This window comes from Echinops telfairi, unplaced genomic scaffold (assembly GCF_000313985.2).
Source record: "Echinops telfairi isolate 266 unplaced genomic scaffold, ASM31398v2 ScPeMD7_7469;HRSCAF=8507_0, whole genome shotgun sequence".
NCBI classification, from domain to species: Eukaryota; Metazoa; Chordata; class Mammalia; order Afrosoricida; family Tenrecidae; genus Echinops; species Echinops telfairi.
The window spans coordinates 48,187,306-48,203,179 of NW_022111372.1; the positions used below are offsets into that span (position 1 = coordinate 48,187,306).

The 15,874-nt window shown below is 41.5% G+C and overlaps 1 protein-coding gene across 3 annotated transcripts; it reads right to left on the reverse strand.

Moving 5' to 3' along the window:
* Positions 1-392: 392 nt before the first annotated feature.
* On the reverse strand, positions 393-14,141 carry ZFP62 (ZFP62 zinc finger protein). Of its 3 annotated transcripts, none has more exons than XM_045284588.1 (2): positions 14,077-14,141; positions 393-4,190 (listed from the first exon to the last, which is right to left on the reverse strand). In XM_045284588.1, coding segments are annotated over exons 1-2 (2,700 nt in total). In that variant the 5' UTR covers positions 14,078-14,141; the 3' UTR covers positions 393-1,491. The 3 variants fall into 3 exon arrangements, with proteins under 3 accessions (XP_045140523.1, XP_012861284.1, XP_045140524.1); XM_013005830.2 differs by lacking the exon at positions 14,077-14,141 and adding an exon at positions 13,934-13,996; XM_045284589.1 differs by lacking the exon at positions 14,077-14,141 and adding an exon at positions 13,776-13,793.
* Positions 14,142-15,874: the final 1,733 nt, after the last annotated feature.

Sequence of the window (15,874 nt, forward strand, 5' to 3'; positions counted from 1 at the left end):
TAAACTGGATCCAGAGCATTCTTGGACAGGTTACTTAACCTTAAAAAGAGTCTCCTTTCTATACTTTGAATTAGTCAGCAGCTTCTATCTGTTTTGTCAGAAATAGTTTTTGTGGGGTCAGAAATAGTTTCTGTGGGATGACTGATCACGCACACAGCCTGTGCACCCGCCCATTCTACCTCCAGGCCTTATAATCCAATTCAAGTAGGAGAATGACACTGCTTAGAAGGGGCCTGATCAAGTGTGCTTCACATGACTCTTAAACTACTAATAGCCCCATGGATGATACCTTGCTACCTTCTCTGATGTGGAGCTAGTATTAACACTCAGAAAGAGGATACCCTGAATGACTTTCTCTAAACACTACTAAATCTAATGTAAGCCATAGTCTGTTTACACTTGAGGAATTTCTTTATTGGGAGTTCCACATTACCTCATCATAATTTGCTGGCCTTTATGACAGAGAGTAATCCTTGTCAGAGAATTATAACATTTTACAACAGACAAAATACATATGCAGTGCATAAAATCCTCACAATAACACATTACAAAACAAACATTTAACAGTATTATTTATGAAGCATAAATTTAATCAATGGTAGCTACTTAGTTTAACTCCTGCAATGAAATGCCCTCCTTCCCAGCATATTTATTCACAAAAATCCCTGAATCAATTCTTCCTATCGCGTAAGGTGCAAATCATGTAGAAGATGAATCCCATATTTATTGAATGTGCTGAAATGCAACATACAATGGAACCTCTAATTATAGCATGAATACAGCTTTTAAGTCTTTCACCTTCATTACATATTCATCATCATTTGAGGGGGGTCAGTTTCTAAAATGTCCAATCATAGTGTTTAAGTCTAACACTATTTCCTCGTAATTTTATGTCTACACTTTTTTTTTCTTATAATGAAATCCAAATTTTGTTTCACAAGTTGTCATCACCCTTAAATCATACTTCATGATCACTATTATATACCCTGAAACTGGTCCTGCCCTGAATTTGCCTTTTGGGGACCCTTCTTGGACTTTTCCACTGACCAATATATAATTAAGATTCAAAGCAATACCTAAATTGACTACATTTCTATTCACAAAATGTACCCAAATATGAAATTTCTGATAGCAATTATGTGATTCCCAATTCAAGTCCTTTTCTTATCCATGGGTTTTCTTCAATATCCAGAAATGTCTCTGCTTATTTTGAAGACTCTCTTCATACACCACCACCTTGAGATATTGTATCCTCATTATGAACTATTTTGTATTCCATAAAGGCTCAATTATCTTTACAGTGAGGAGCCTTTCTCATTGACTATGACTAAGAATTACATTGAAAAGAATACTCACAATCATCTAGAATTTCCTTTAGACAATGTAAATTATAAGTCAAAAGTAAGGATATTAGACATTCTTCCATTTTTAAGGTTTTCTTCTTCTTTGAGCTCTTTGAGACTTGTTAAGCTCTGGCTTCTACAGACATCCTTATACTGGTCCCATCCAGAAATTCCCTCCATCGAGGGGTCCCATTTGTGATGTGTTATAATGACTTCCCACATATATCACATTTAAAGATTCCACACCACTATGGGTCCTTTTATGTTTGTTAAGATTTGATCTGATATTAAAAACCTTCCCACACTCACTACATCTGTATGGCTTCTTTCCAGTGTGGATCCTTTTGTGTTGGTCAAGGACAGATCTGTAATTGAAGGATTTCCCACACTCACAATTATACGGTTGCTTCCCTCGGTGGACACCTTTATGGTTGATAAGACTCGAGTGTGAGATGTATGCCTTACCACACTCATCACATTCATAGGGTTTCTCGCCTGTATGAATCCTTTTGTGCACTGTCAGGCCTGAGCTGTTCCTGAAGGCCTTCCCACACCAATCACAGATATAGGGCTTCTCCCCTGTGTGGATCCTCTTGTGTTGAGAAAGGAGTGAGCTGTAACTGAAAGATTTTCCACATTCAACACATTTAAAGGGTTTCTCCCCAAGATGGACTCTTTTATGGCTTAGAAGAGTTCGACTTGAGAAAAAAGCTTTTCCACATTCATCACATGTAAAGGGTGTCTTGCCAGGGTGGGTACTTTTGTGGTTAATAAGGCTTGAGTGTGAGATGTAGGCTTTTCCACACACATCACATTCATAGGGCTTCTCTCCAGTATGGATTCTTTTGTGTACTTTAAGGCTTGAGTTGTTTCTGAAGACCTTCTCACATCTGTCACACTCAAACGGCTTCTCTCTAGTGTGGACCCTTTTATGCTGAGAAAGGAGTGAGGTGTAATTAAAAGATTTCTCACAAACGTCACATTTGAAGGGCTTTTCCCCAAGATGAATTTTTTTGTGGTTCACTAGGGTTCGGTATGTGATGAAGGCCTTCTCACACTCATCACACTTGTAGGGCTTCTCCCCAGGATGCACACTTTTATGATTTATAAGGCTTGAAAGTGAGATGTAAGCTTTCCCACACTCTTCACATTTGTAAGGTCTCTCCCCTGTGTGGATTCGTTTGTGTACTTTAAGGCCCGAATTATTTCTGAAGGCTTTTCCACACTCATTACATCCAAAGGGTTTCTCCCTTGTATGAATCCTTTTATGTTGTTCAAGGGCAGAGCTGTAATTGAAGGATTTCTCACAATAGCTGCATTTATAGGGCTTCTCTCCAAGATGGATTCCTTTGTGATTTTTAAGGCTAGAGCGTGAGATATAGGCTTTCCCACACACCTCACATTTATAAGGTTTTTCGCCAGTATGAATCCTTCTGTGGACTTTGAGGCCTGAATTGTTTCTAAAGGTTTTCCCACACACATCACATACAAAAGGTCTCTCTCCAGTGTGAATGGTTCTATGTTGAAGAAGAAGTGAGTTATAACTGAAGGATTTTCCACACTCCTTACATTCATGAGCTTTTTTCCCGGGGTGAATGCTCTTATGTACTGCGAGGCCTGAGCTATAGCTGAATGCTTTGCCACAGACATCACACTTATAAGGTTTCTCTCCTGTGTGGATCCTTTTATGCACTATAAGGCCTGAGCTGTTTCTGAAGGCCTTTCCACATTCATCACATTCATATGGTTTCTCTCCAGTGTGGATGACTTTATGTTGAATAAGGAGAGAACTATAATTAAAAGATTTCTCACACTCATCACATTTATAGGGTTTATCTCCAAAGTGGATGCTCTTATGGTTTAGAAGTGTTCTGCAAGTAATGAAGGCCTTCCCACATTGATCACATTCATAGGGCTTCTCACCTGTGTGGATCCTTTTGTGGACCCTAAGACCAGAGCTATTACTGAAGGTCTTCCCACAAATGTCGCATTCATAGGGCTTCTCCCCTGTGTGGATCCTTTTGTGGACTCTGAGACCAGAACTGTTCCTAAATGCCTTCCCACATTCACCACATTCATAGGGCTTCTCCCCAGTGTGAATTCTTTTATGTTGGTCCAACACAGAGCTATAATTGAAGGATTTTCCACACTCATCACACTTACAGTTCTTCTCTCCAGAATGGGTACTTTTGTGGTTTATAAGGCTGGAGTAAGACATGTAGGCTTTTCCACATTCTTCACACTTGTATGGTTTCTCCCCAGTATGGATCCGTTTGTGGACTCGAAGGCTTGAGCTGCTCCGAAATGTCCCTCCACAGTCATCACACTCATAGCGCTTTTCCCCAGTGTGCATAATTTTATGTTGAACTAGGCGGGAATTATATTTGAAGGATTTCCCACATTCATCACATTTGTGTGATTTCTGAACAGCACGGGTTTTCTGTTGTAGATTGGGGTGAGAGTGTCCATTAATGTCCATACATTTGCTTTGCTCGATGTTCTTCTGTTCTATACAGATAGTCTTATGTGTAACATGTTTTGAGGTCAAATGTAAGCTGTTTTCAAATGCCTCATTTTCCTGTTTTATAATTATATTTGCTGTGTTATTGGCTTTGTCAATCTTTTCCTCAGTGTCACTTTTCTCTTCCTTCACTCTTTTCCCTTCATACTTTTCCAAACGATTCTCTACCATGCTATCCAAATCACAAGCTTCATCAAATTTAGATTCCCGCACATAATCCTTGTGAAGACCTTCCATTTTTTGCCACTTGAATTCTGCATTTCCAAAATTTTCATATTTTTCAGTTGATCCATCCTCTTCAGTACTCTTCGCCTTCAAATGTAACACTAAACCAAGAAAACAAAGAAGAAATTAGAAGAATTGTATCAAAACGAATTCATTTACTTAACAAATATTTACTGAATACAAGCTGTGTAATATCTGGACACACAAAAATTTCTGCCTCTGTAGATAAAGTGTTAAAATGCTAGAGCCTTGAATTTTCAATGGAGCAAAGAACTTTTCTATTCTTGCACACTTTAACATGAAGATGAGTTAAAAATGGGTTGAAATCATGCACAGAACTAAGATGAAACATTGATCAGTTTTCTAACAATGCCATTCAGTTAAGGAAAACAGACAGAGGTAAAAGGAATCAATTAATTAGTAGAACAACAACAACAACAAAATGTAAGCTTAAAGAAGAGGAAAAACGAGTTCTGAGTAGAGATTTCAAAGATGTTGTTAGGAAATCATGAGGATGCAATATCAGAGATGAGTGGGGGGCAGCAGCAGGGACAAGTTGCAGCTACTTGGAGTTGATCTGGCCTTCTGATTTTCATCTACAAGTAAAACATTGACCCTAAAGTGGGCAATCCCCACATGTCATCAGATAAACTGCATATAGCTAGCCAAGATTATTATGGAAAAATACAATCAACAAAAAGATGTAATACTTCTTATATAGCATATACATATATCTTCAAGTAGATAATATTTTCTTGTATAGTCTTGAGAAAGTTACTTAACCTTTTTGTGCCATTTCCACATCTAAAAAATAAGGAAAATACAGAGGTTGCTAGTATTAAATGGTATAACATATAAAGCATTTTTTAAAATGCCAGTCCATCAATGAATGCTACATAAATGTTATTGACTTTACTGTTAGTATTTTAGCATAATTATTACAACTAATTATACTGGACAAGGTTGGAACCTGGGAGTAAAGCACAAGACTCATGGAAGGTAACCTACTTTCCAAAGCAGGAGGTATTAGGTCCCAAGCTCTTTGTTCACAGGACACCTGTAATCACTTTACACAGAATTCGAACTCTATCAGCAACTAGTAATACACAGACTGATCCAGAGAAAAAAGGAAACACTTTTAAGCCACTAATCCTTCCAGCCTTAGATGACTTGACATCTATGATTACACTTAGTTAAGATCTGCATCGGTATCAAATTCTCTTGTCAGGATTCTGCAATCTTGCCAAACCTATTTAGAAACCTTATATGTGGATATGTAAAGAGGGATCAGTGGCAATAAAAGACAATGAAGATATATGAGTAAACATATAAAAAGAATACACTCACAATCCAACTTCTGTTTATGGAAAAGATAAACTTTGAAATAAAATTGGTAAGCAGGCCAGGAATTCAGAGTATCACTACTCAGGGAAAAAAGCACTACTCAGCATATACTTAATAATAAATTTTTTTAAGATAGCTCAGCTGAGAAAGCTTCACAAAACATATATATTTTAATTACAGATTATCAGATGTCAAGGCAGAGTCCTAGTATACCCTAGTTTACCTACATCCCTTTCATTGTAACTTTGGGCACAGAAGTCCATGCCAGTTTAAAAGTGAGGGTAACTGGGTTGGCAGAAGAATTCCAACCATCAACAAACACCACACCACATCTCTGTGCTTGCAATCCTGGTCCCATATCACATTAGAAGCTTTCCATCCATTTCCCTTTTGCTCTTGGTCCTTCCACCTCTATTGGCTCTCAGTCCTAAGGACAGAAAGATGATCTCTCTCTCTCTCTCTCTCTCTCTCTCTCGCACACGCACACACACAAATTTGCTAAGGAAAAAGGAGTGTGTGTGTGAACACTCGCCATACCAGATAAAATATACTACAAAGCCCCTATAGCTAAAATAATGTGTACTGATGTTTACATAAATAGACTAGTGGAGTAGAAAAGAAAGTCCAGAAATAGAACCAACTACATATATAAAAATCAATATTCTGATAAAGATGGTAACTCAAATTAATGGGGCAAGGATAAGTATTTTTAATAGTGTTGAAACAAGTATAATGCCATTTGAGAAAAGATATTCCTTATGCCTTACAAAGGACTAAATTCCAAATGAATCAGGGATCTAAATATAAAATAGTGAAATTATACAGATCTAGAAGAAAATATGGATGAATGTTTATTTAACTTGGATAAAGAAAAAAGCTATATAACACGTGCAATAAAAAAAATTGATAAATTTGACTATAAGAAGCTCATAGAGAAAAAAAAAACCATAAGCAAAATTAAGAGACAAATAATAAGAGGAAGAAAGTATTTGTAACACACTTCACATATAATATCCATAATAAATTAACATTTTTTAAATGGAAGAAAAACAGAATGGACAAAAATCAAATAGATGAGTCACAAAAAGAAATATTAAAATGGCGCTTAAACATGTGAAAAGATATTCAACTACACTCATAAGAGAAATGCAAAGTAGAACTGTGCTAAAGTACCATTTCTCTATCCGATTAGCAAGTGCTCCACGTTTAATAATACATTCTGTTAGTGAGACTGTGGGGAAGCAGGAACTCTCAAAAATTGTTGGGACTGCCACAATCAGCACAATCCTTGTTGTAGGGAACTTACCAACATCTAACAATGCTATCTATGGATTTAATCTTTGTCACAGAAATCCTACTTCTGGGATTTTTTACTGAAGATAAAAATCCAGATGTGCAGAGGTATTCATTGTAGCATTGTTTCTAATCCCCAAATCTTTTAAAGATTATCTATATGCTCAAGCTTTAAGATTGGCTGACTAAACTATGGCACTTCTATACAAATAAGTATATAAAAAAGCAACAAATGGGATCTCCAAAGGTTATGAATTTCCAGAATGTTTTGTAAAACAGAAAAGGTAAAGCAAAAGAGAGCATACATACTACAATTTCTGTACATAAGAAGGCAAAGAAAACCTTCATATATTTGTTTCACTTTACAGTAAGGCTAAACCAGAAAACAATAAAGTTCCCTACCTACAAGAATTGGGTATTGGGGTACACAGGAGTGAGAGACTGTCTTGAGTTACAGGTATGTGGCATCTAAGACCCACTCTGGGAAAACTGGAACACTATGTATGTCCACAGAACAAGGAAGAGTGACGTGCTTGAAGGGTACCAAGACACAGAATGGCATCAAGTTTAACTCATGGCCACTCTGCTTGACTTTCAGTGATTACCAGTGTGGTCTCAGTTGTTAGCTGCAGCAGTGGCTCCTGCAGTTGCTGATGGTACATGCCCACCACAACCACATCCCTGAGCTGTAGCTATTCTGCTCCCTGAGGACTCCCAATTCTGGGACTCCCAGGAGCCAGTGCTGCACATTCAGAAGCAGCCAACTGCAGGTGCAAGTTTGCAAACCCAGAAGTTCCAGGTGCTAACGGAAAGCCAGGACAACTTTTGCAGGGTTACTTTAATATACATTTATCTATACAGATAAACATACAAGGGACTTCAAGAAATTAATGAGAAAATTCCATTACCTTTGTATTCTATTTTTCCAAAAACTTCTCAAAACCCCCTTACATGTACTATTTATAATGTGTTTGTACCATGTCTAAATCACATAAAGTTATAGAACATATGGTGGGACATTAGTGATGCATATCTATATGTAGCTTTTCGTAGAGCTTTTACCTATAAAATCATGATAATGTTCTGCACATTCAGAAAATACAATTACAGCAATAAAGCTGGGAATGTGCTGGGGGGTTGGGGTGGGGGTAGAGTAAGGGTGCATGTGAGGAGTGGGGCAAAAGTAAAGCAGAAAGCAAACAGAAAATAAATGAATAGTACTATTAGGAGAAAAATGTGTTTCACATGAATAGTACTATTAGGAGAAAAAAATGAAGAAAAATCCAAGTAATTTAGGAATACCAATATTTGATTACATACTCCATACTTGGGAAGGCTTGTGGATGTGGTGGGTGAGATATGGGGTGGGGAAGAAGAAAATCCTGTACTCTGTATGCATGTATTGTGATAAGAGCTGCATGAGTCCCCAATAAAATGATTTTTTTTTAAAAGAAAGAAAATCCTGTACTCTTTTCAGTAGGTTTGTTTTCTGCAGTGGTATAAACAAAGCAATTTTAAATGTACCATTGGAGTAAGTGAGTAAATGTGTGGATATTGTTGGAAGCAAGGGTACTCCAAGGAGTCCTGTTGGCATAGTGGTTACGCATCGGGCTAACTGCAAGATCAGCAGTTCAAAACCACTATCTACTCAGAAGGAGAAAGATGAGGCTTTCTACTCTTATAAAGAGTTATAGTTTTGGGAACCTACAAGGGCACTTTTACCCTGTCCTATAGACTCGCTATGAGTCATAATTGACTTAGGGCAGTGAGTTTTTGTTGGTTTTTGGCAACCATTCTCATCATTTTCTTTAACATATGCTCACTACCTGTTCCATCCTCTCAATCTAATTTTTGAGCTGCTGTCAATTTGATCCCCATATAACCAAAGGCAAACCCACTGCCATAAAGTGGATCCTGACTCATAGCAACCCTGTAAGGGCAGAGTAGAACAGCTCTCTAGGATTCTGATGTTATAAATCTTTAAGAGAAAAAAAATCATGGGAGCAAAAAGAGTTATATTTCTCCCATGGCACAGAATGTGGGTTTAAACCACTGACCTTGCAGATAGCAGCCCAATATGTAACCCACAATGCCACCAGGATCCCTTAAAAAAATTAAGAATACAATGCTCAAGGTCAACATTTTACTAGTTAAGCTACACTACTATTTGAAGTTTCAATTTCTTAAAAGTTCTAAAGACTGGATGGATGCCAATCATTGAATACCCACCCACTCCTTCCAAATTAAATAGGACCCTGAACCTCCAAGAACCTCTGTGCTTTTTGTTCATGTTCTGTCATCAATTCCTAGAAACGCACTTGACATACAACTATCAGAAACAGTATTTCTACTAAAACCATAGAAACATTTATTGAGCAAAAATAACCAAGCATAAAGTCGTTGCTTCTCAACATATCCTCTATCTAGCTCTATTCGTGCCAGAAAATCTTTATAACTCTTCCCTGAAGAATGCCAAAATGGCATTTTTGGCATCCTGAAGGAATTCAAAGTGTGTTCCTTTGAAATGCTCTTGGAATACTGGTAACTAAATAAAAGAAGCAATCTGAAGGGGCAAGATCAGGCTGTCGGACGGAATGGGGGAAATTCTTATAGGACAGCCCTTGCTCCCACTGAAGACACAGTGGGTCCACTGCCTGGGTGCAACTTTTCTGGCCTCTTTTGCATCAAGACTTTTCACTTTCTTAAAACTTCTTCATAATATGCTCATGCAGTGTTTTGAGAAAATCTATCAAAATTATCCCCTAAGAACACCCCCAAATCAGTCACAATAACCTTGTAAGCTGGCCTCTTTGCTTTGAATTTAACTGGTCCAGCAGATCCCCTCAGATCCAGTTTTGATTAGACTTTTTTTGGATGGCATCCCTAATAAGACAGTATATGACTGAGAGAACTTGTCTGCGTCCATCTATTGTATGCAAAGACAAGTGTAAACAAATCTTGTTTGGAACAAACCTGTGGGTGGATGAACTGGAACCCTATTAGCAAGACTTTTGGACTTACCCTTGTATAAAAAGATCCTGTCCCTAATCCTTACTATTCCTACCCAAGTATGGCAGGGCTTAGAAAAATTAGGAGAAGGGACTATAGTGTACTCTGGCTGAGATTTCTAATTAACACACTATGTTAATACATAAAGTCCCCACAAGTCAAAGCCAACTCAAATTTCATTAACAACAACTGTTTGGTGCTAAAAGCCAGGAGCTACTTTGGATTTCCAAAGTATAGACCATATTCTCATTTGCTGATGTAGACCAAGGATTGCTCGTCTTCAATGCAGATTAGAACTCAATGTAAAGAAAACAAAAATCTTCATAATTGGACCAATAAGTAACATCTTGACAAAATGAAAAAAGGCTGAAGTTGTCAATGATTTTATCTTGGTTGGCTCCACAGTCAATGCTCATGGAAGTAGCAGTCAAGAGATCAAACAATGCATTGGGTAAATTCGCTGCCCAAGATTGCTTAAACTGCTGAAGAGCACGTATGTTACTTTGAGGACTAAGGTGTGCCTGACCTAAGCCATGGTATTAATTGCAAAAAGAGCAAATAGATCTGACTGGGAAGAAGTACAGCCAGAATGTTCCTTAGAAGCAACGTAGTGAGCCTTCACTTTACCTACTTTGGACCTGTTGCCAGGAGAGACCATTCCTGAAAAAGGACATCGTGCTAGGTCTAGCTAGGTAACGTAGATAAAATAGAATGACAGAAGAAAATGTTAAGACCTTTGACAAGATGGACTGACCCAGTAGCTGCAACAATGGGCTCAAGTATAACAACTGTGAAGATGATGCAAGACCAGGTGGTGTTTCATTCTATCAGACATCAGGTTGCTGCGAGTGGGACTTGATAACACAGAGACCATATTCTACACGTCAATCTACCATCTCGTCACAATTGGAATCTATGCTGAGTGTTCTTGGAGGTTATATATGACTTGGAGATAAACTTGAGAAAGAAAAAGAGAAAACAAGCGGGAGTGTGACAACAAAAAAATTACCAATTAATACAAAGGAGAATTTCGGCAGGACAATGAGACAAATAAAAGATGGGACTAATGTGAAGTAAAACTTTTCTCAGAAGTGTTCTGCAGAAAGGAAAAATGAAGATGGTTAGTGCTTTAGTTGTATTTAATTTATAAAAATCCAAACTGTAAATGAGTAACATGAGTTCGTTCTACTACTTAAAATAAATTCTAAAAAGGAATTAACTGTGATTCTCCCCCCTCCCCCTTAAAGTAGTGACTGTAATAAAACATTCTCCATGCCTTGTAGTGGAAATGTTCTAGTTATCCTGAATTAAAAGGATTCTGAAAAAGCTGAGAAATTTTCTGAAGCTAAAGGACTGGGGACTGATTTGAAAAGTCTTTGATAACATCAGTCTATTAAGCTAGTGTAAGAATACGCATCATACTGGTGCCCAGCTATCAAAGGATATAGCGTTTGGGGTCTTAAAAGCTTGAAGGTAAACAAGCGGCCATCTAGCTCAGAAGCAACAAAGCCCACATGGAAGAACACATCAGCCTGCGTGATCACGAGGTGCTGAAGGGATCAGTTATCTGGCGTCAAAGAACAAAAAATCATATCATTGTGTGCTCACCTCCATGATATGATCGCTGAAGACAAATGGGTGCATAAGCAAATGTGGCAAAAAAAGCTGATGGTGCCCGGCTACCAAAAGGTATAGCGTCTGGGGTCTTAAAGGCTTGAAGGTAAACAAGCGGCCATCTAGCTCAGAAGCAACAAAGCCCACATGGAAGAAGCACACCAGTCTGTGCAACCACGAGGTGTCGAAAGGATCAGGTGTAAGGCATCATCAGAACAAAAACTCTTACCATTGTGAATGATGGGGGGAGTGTGGAGTGGAAACCCAAAGCCCATTAGTAGGCCACTGGAAATCCCCTTGCAGAGGGGTCTAGGGGAAGAGACGAGCCAGACAGGGTGCAAAGTAGCAATGATGAAAAATACAACTTTCCTCTAGTTTCTAAATGCTCCCCCCCCCCCCCACACACACACACACACACACATACTATCATGATCCGAACTCTACCTTGCAAGTCTGGCTAGACCAGAGCATATACACTGGTACAGATAGGAACTGGAAACACAGGGAATCTGGGGCGGACGATCCCTTCAGGACCAGTGGTGTGAGTGGCGATACTTGGAGGGTAGAGGGAGAGTGGGTTGGAAAGAGGGAACCAATTACAAGGATCTATATGTGACCTCCCTGGAGGACGGACAACAGAAAAGTGGGTGAAGGGAGACATTGGACAGGGCAAGATATGACAAAATAATAATTTATAAATTATCAAGGGCTCATGAGAGATGGGGGTACTGGGGAGGGAGGGGGAAAAATGAGGACCCGATGCCGGGGGCTTAAGTGGAGAGCAAATGTTTTGAGAATGACAAGGGCAATGAATGTACAAATGTGCTTTACACGATTGATGTATGTATGGATTGTGATAAGAGTCATATGAACCCCTAACAAAACAATTTAAAAAAAAAGAATACGCATCACAGACAAATCTCAGGAAGGTAAAGCCACTTAGTTTGATGTGTTGATTAAACACTCTCCACAAGTTATTTGCAATAATGATTTGGCATATTTAACAATCTACCAATAACTGACTGAGTTAATGTAAAACAAAAAACCATTATTTTATGACTCAGTCCTTTTCTGAAAAACATTTGCTTGGAATCCCCTCTGACCATATTCCAGGGATGTGAGTGGCCTGCTAACAAAGAGCCTTGTACACTGGGTTAGGCAGCTGTAGTTAGGTTAAAATGTAACTCCTTATCTTTGGATCTCCCTTTTGACCTCTTAAAGTTGTTGTCTTTTTTTTACTATTTCCTGCTTTCTTTTCACTGGAGGTGTTCCTCTGTTCTGTCGGTGTTGGTGTTTTCTGTTTGTTTCTTGTTTGTATTTTGTAATGATTTTCTGTATATAAAATCCAAGATGGGTAAATCTAAGGAGGCAGTACATAGATTACGTAATAATGACCTCGGAGCATGGCAGGGAAAATGGGCAGTTAACCACAGCATGTGTAAGAAGAAAATCTCTGAAGTTGATTGTGGTGATGATTGCACACGTCTTCTAAAGGAGACTTAACTGTTAAATTGTAGAGGCAAATTACATGCCAATAAAACTTAAAAAGAAACCTTTGCTCAGTTATAGCCTACTAAAATGTCAGAGTGCTTACTTGCTTAAAGTTGCAGACAACTGGGCAAAAGAACAATGTCTCCGAAAAGATCAAACTGTGCTATATGTAGAATATCGAAAAATCCAAATAAGACCAACCCAGTATCAATGCATGCAAGGACACACACACACACACACACACACACACACACGCACGAGCAAGCTTTCTATGTTCTGAAATGCAAAACTCTTGAAGGTTTAGTAAGTAAAATAAGCCAGGAGCAGGAGGGAGTAACTACATTCATATTTACCAACATTTGCATACAAAGATACCACGGAGTGCTAAATTTGGTAAAACACGGTCCAAAGGTGGGGCCTAGAAAAAGGTCAATTCGAAGTGAAGGGGTGCCTTTTAACTGGCAGCTTCTACTTTTAATATTGTTATTATATGCACGTACTGTATATTCAGGGGGGGGAAGTTCACCATAAAAGCGTCATCGTTACAAAAAGCAAACACTCCTGGTGGTTACCAAGCCTCGGAGCAGCGCACAGTCTGGCCGCTGGGATGAGCTCCTGGAACCTGCACGATCTTGCTCTGCCTACCTGCTCACCCTGCAGGGGCTCTCGGCAGGCCATCTCTGCGGGGAGCACCCATGGCGCCAGGGCGGAGCAGTGTCCCCCTAGGGTTCGATCTACATTTGCACCAGTAATATCTCAACACCTGCCATCCCCCCAAAAAAGGGGCGCGGAGGAGCGGGCCGTTCGGCTCACCCCTAGCGCTGTGATCAAGCGGTCCCTCGAGTGCTCTCGAGACCCAGGGCCAACCGGCCGTGACAGGAGATTATCTTACGACGCTAGTTTCCGGAGTTTTCCTCAGGCCCGAGGGCGCTTACACTAGTTGAGGGAGACAGCGGCGACGTCCTGCCCCTTCTCAGCCGCTGAGCTGACCCGAGGGGGTGAACCCCGAGAACCCGTCGGCTTCCCGGGTACGCACCTACCCGCCGCGGCCGGCCGGAGGGTCCTCCCTTCCCTCTCCCCGCCCGGAACGCACCTCCGGAGGTGTGTGTGTGGGGAACGCACTTCCGCCCAGGTCCCGCCCGAGGCCCGAGGGGCAGCCGCGACCCCACTAAGAAGGGAAGAGCCAGGCAAGCGGGGGACGGGAACGGGAGCGCGGCCGTCGGCGGACTCACGTACTGGCGGTGGCGGCGCCGCGAACGCCCGGCCGCTGGCGGGACAAAAGCACTGACGGCCAGACCGGAAGAGCCGGCGCCAACCTCGGGTCACTTCCGAGGCTCCTCTGGCACTGCGGGCGGCGCTCTCGATGGTATCCCGAGCGGCCGACTCGCCGCCGCGCCACGTGACCCGCACTGCGCTCTGATTGGCCGGCTGTTCCGTCAGCGCCCGCTTCCGGGAGCGCTTTAAGGGTGCAGCCCGAGAATTACCTACCGAGCTTCCTGCTTTCCGGGTGGGGGCCGGGGAAACGGAATGAAGTAAATGAAGGGGTGGAGTAGAGTAATTAGAATAACTAACAACCGGCCTTGGTGGTGCAGTAGTTACAAGTTGGGCTGCTAACCATGAAGTCTGCGGTTCGAAACCCCCAGCCTATTCCGCGGGAGAAAGACGAGACTCTCTACTTTTGTGAAGAGCGACGGTCTCCGAAACCCACAGGAGGTGTTCTGTCCTGTCCGATGGGTCGCTGTGGCTCAGAAGTGACTTGATGGCAGTGAGAAAATAAACCACTGGGCTATCTGTCGCGGGGAAGGGTCGGACAGCGCCATCCCTGGGGTAGCAGCGTCTGAGGGGCGGAGGGAGAGATCCTGGGTCTTGGGGGCCCCTATCCACCTCGGGGAGTCCAGCGCCCCTCTGGATAGCGCAGAAAACACCAGCCTGGCGCGCTCAGGCCGCTTCTGCCCACCGCGAGGGACGCGCAGCAGGGGCGGGGGGTGCGGGTGGGCACGAGCGCATGAAACCGACCCTACGGGTCGTGATCCGCAACCCTTTCTCGTAATCCGTCTGTGATGTTTATTTGTCCCACTTTTCACAAAGCTTTGGAGCGCCACCCATGCGCTTTTACAGTAACACCTAAACATTGTTCCTATTCAATGGAAATGATTACAAAGAATAAACTTCTTTCGGCTTGTAGTTAATGTTGCGAGATGCTGTGCAGCGCCCATAACAGAAGACTGGAGGGTGCTGGGCCATGCGCTCCATAGTTAGTTTGAGCTCAGTGTTGCAGCCAGTGTGTCCATCCGTTCTTCAATTTACTTGCAGAGCCACAGGTAGGTACAGAAAGAGCCACACGTGGCTCTCGATCCAAAGTTTGCGACGCCAGCTCTCAGGTCTTCCTCTTACTAGCTGGAGACAGGCAAAGGGAGAAGAGGTGATGACAGGCATCTGTAACAAACGGAGAAGTGGAGACGATCTCCTCCACAAGCCTCTTCAACCATGAGTAAGGAAGGTGAGGGGCGGGCATGAGTAAGGAAGGTGAGGGGCGGGCGATAAGACATTTCCGTATCCCTGGAAAAGAGGAGAGAGTGAAAAGGCTGGGTGAAGAAAGGCAGGATGTTCACACTACCCTCACAATGACAGAATAGACTTTTGGGTCTGGAGATCAGGGCACAGCTGGACATCTGGAGTACAGGGGTGAAGGAACACGTATACCTGGAAAAATTACAGAGAAAAAGCCAATAACAGAATATTAGCCAGAAAGCCAGCCAATGGTGGGCGGCCCACCACTAGCACAATGAAAGATTAGGCTCCATAGTCTACCAAGCCCTTTAGACTAAGGGCCCTTCGGAGTTCTTATCCAAAGTATCTTCTTCTATAAATTCAATCCTTTCTCTGACTCTGGTTTAAATTTTGTCCCGCGCCTGAAATCTTTCTCGAGAGCAGGGCAGGGACCAAGGAGTGGAGAGGCTCAAAACCTTGAGCCAGGAAACACTCTTTTTACTGACCTGATACAGCACACACACTGACAGAGGCGTGGGGGACA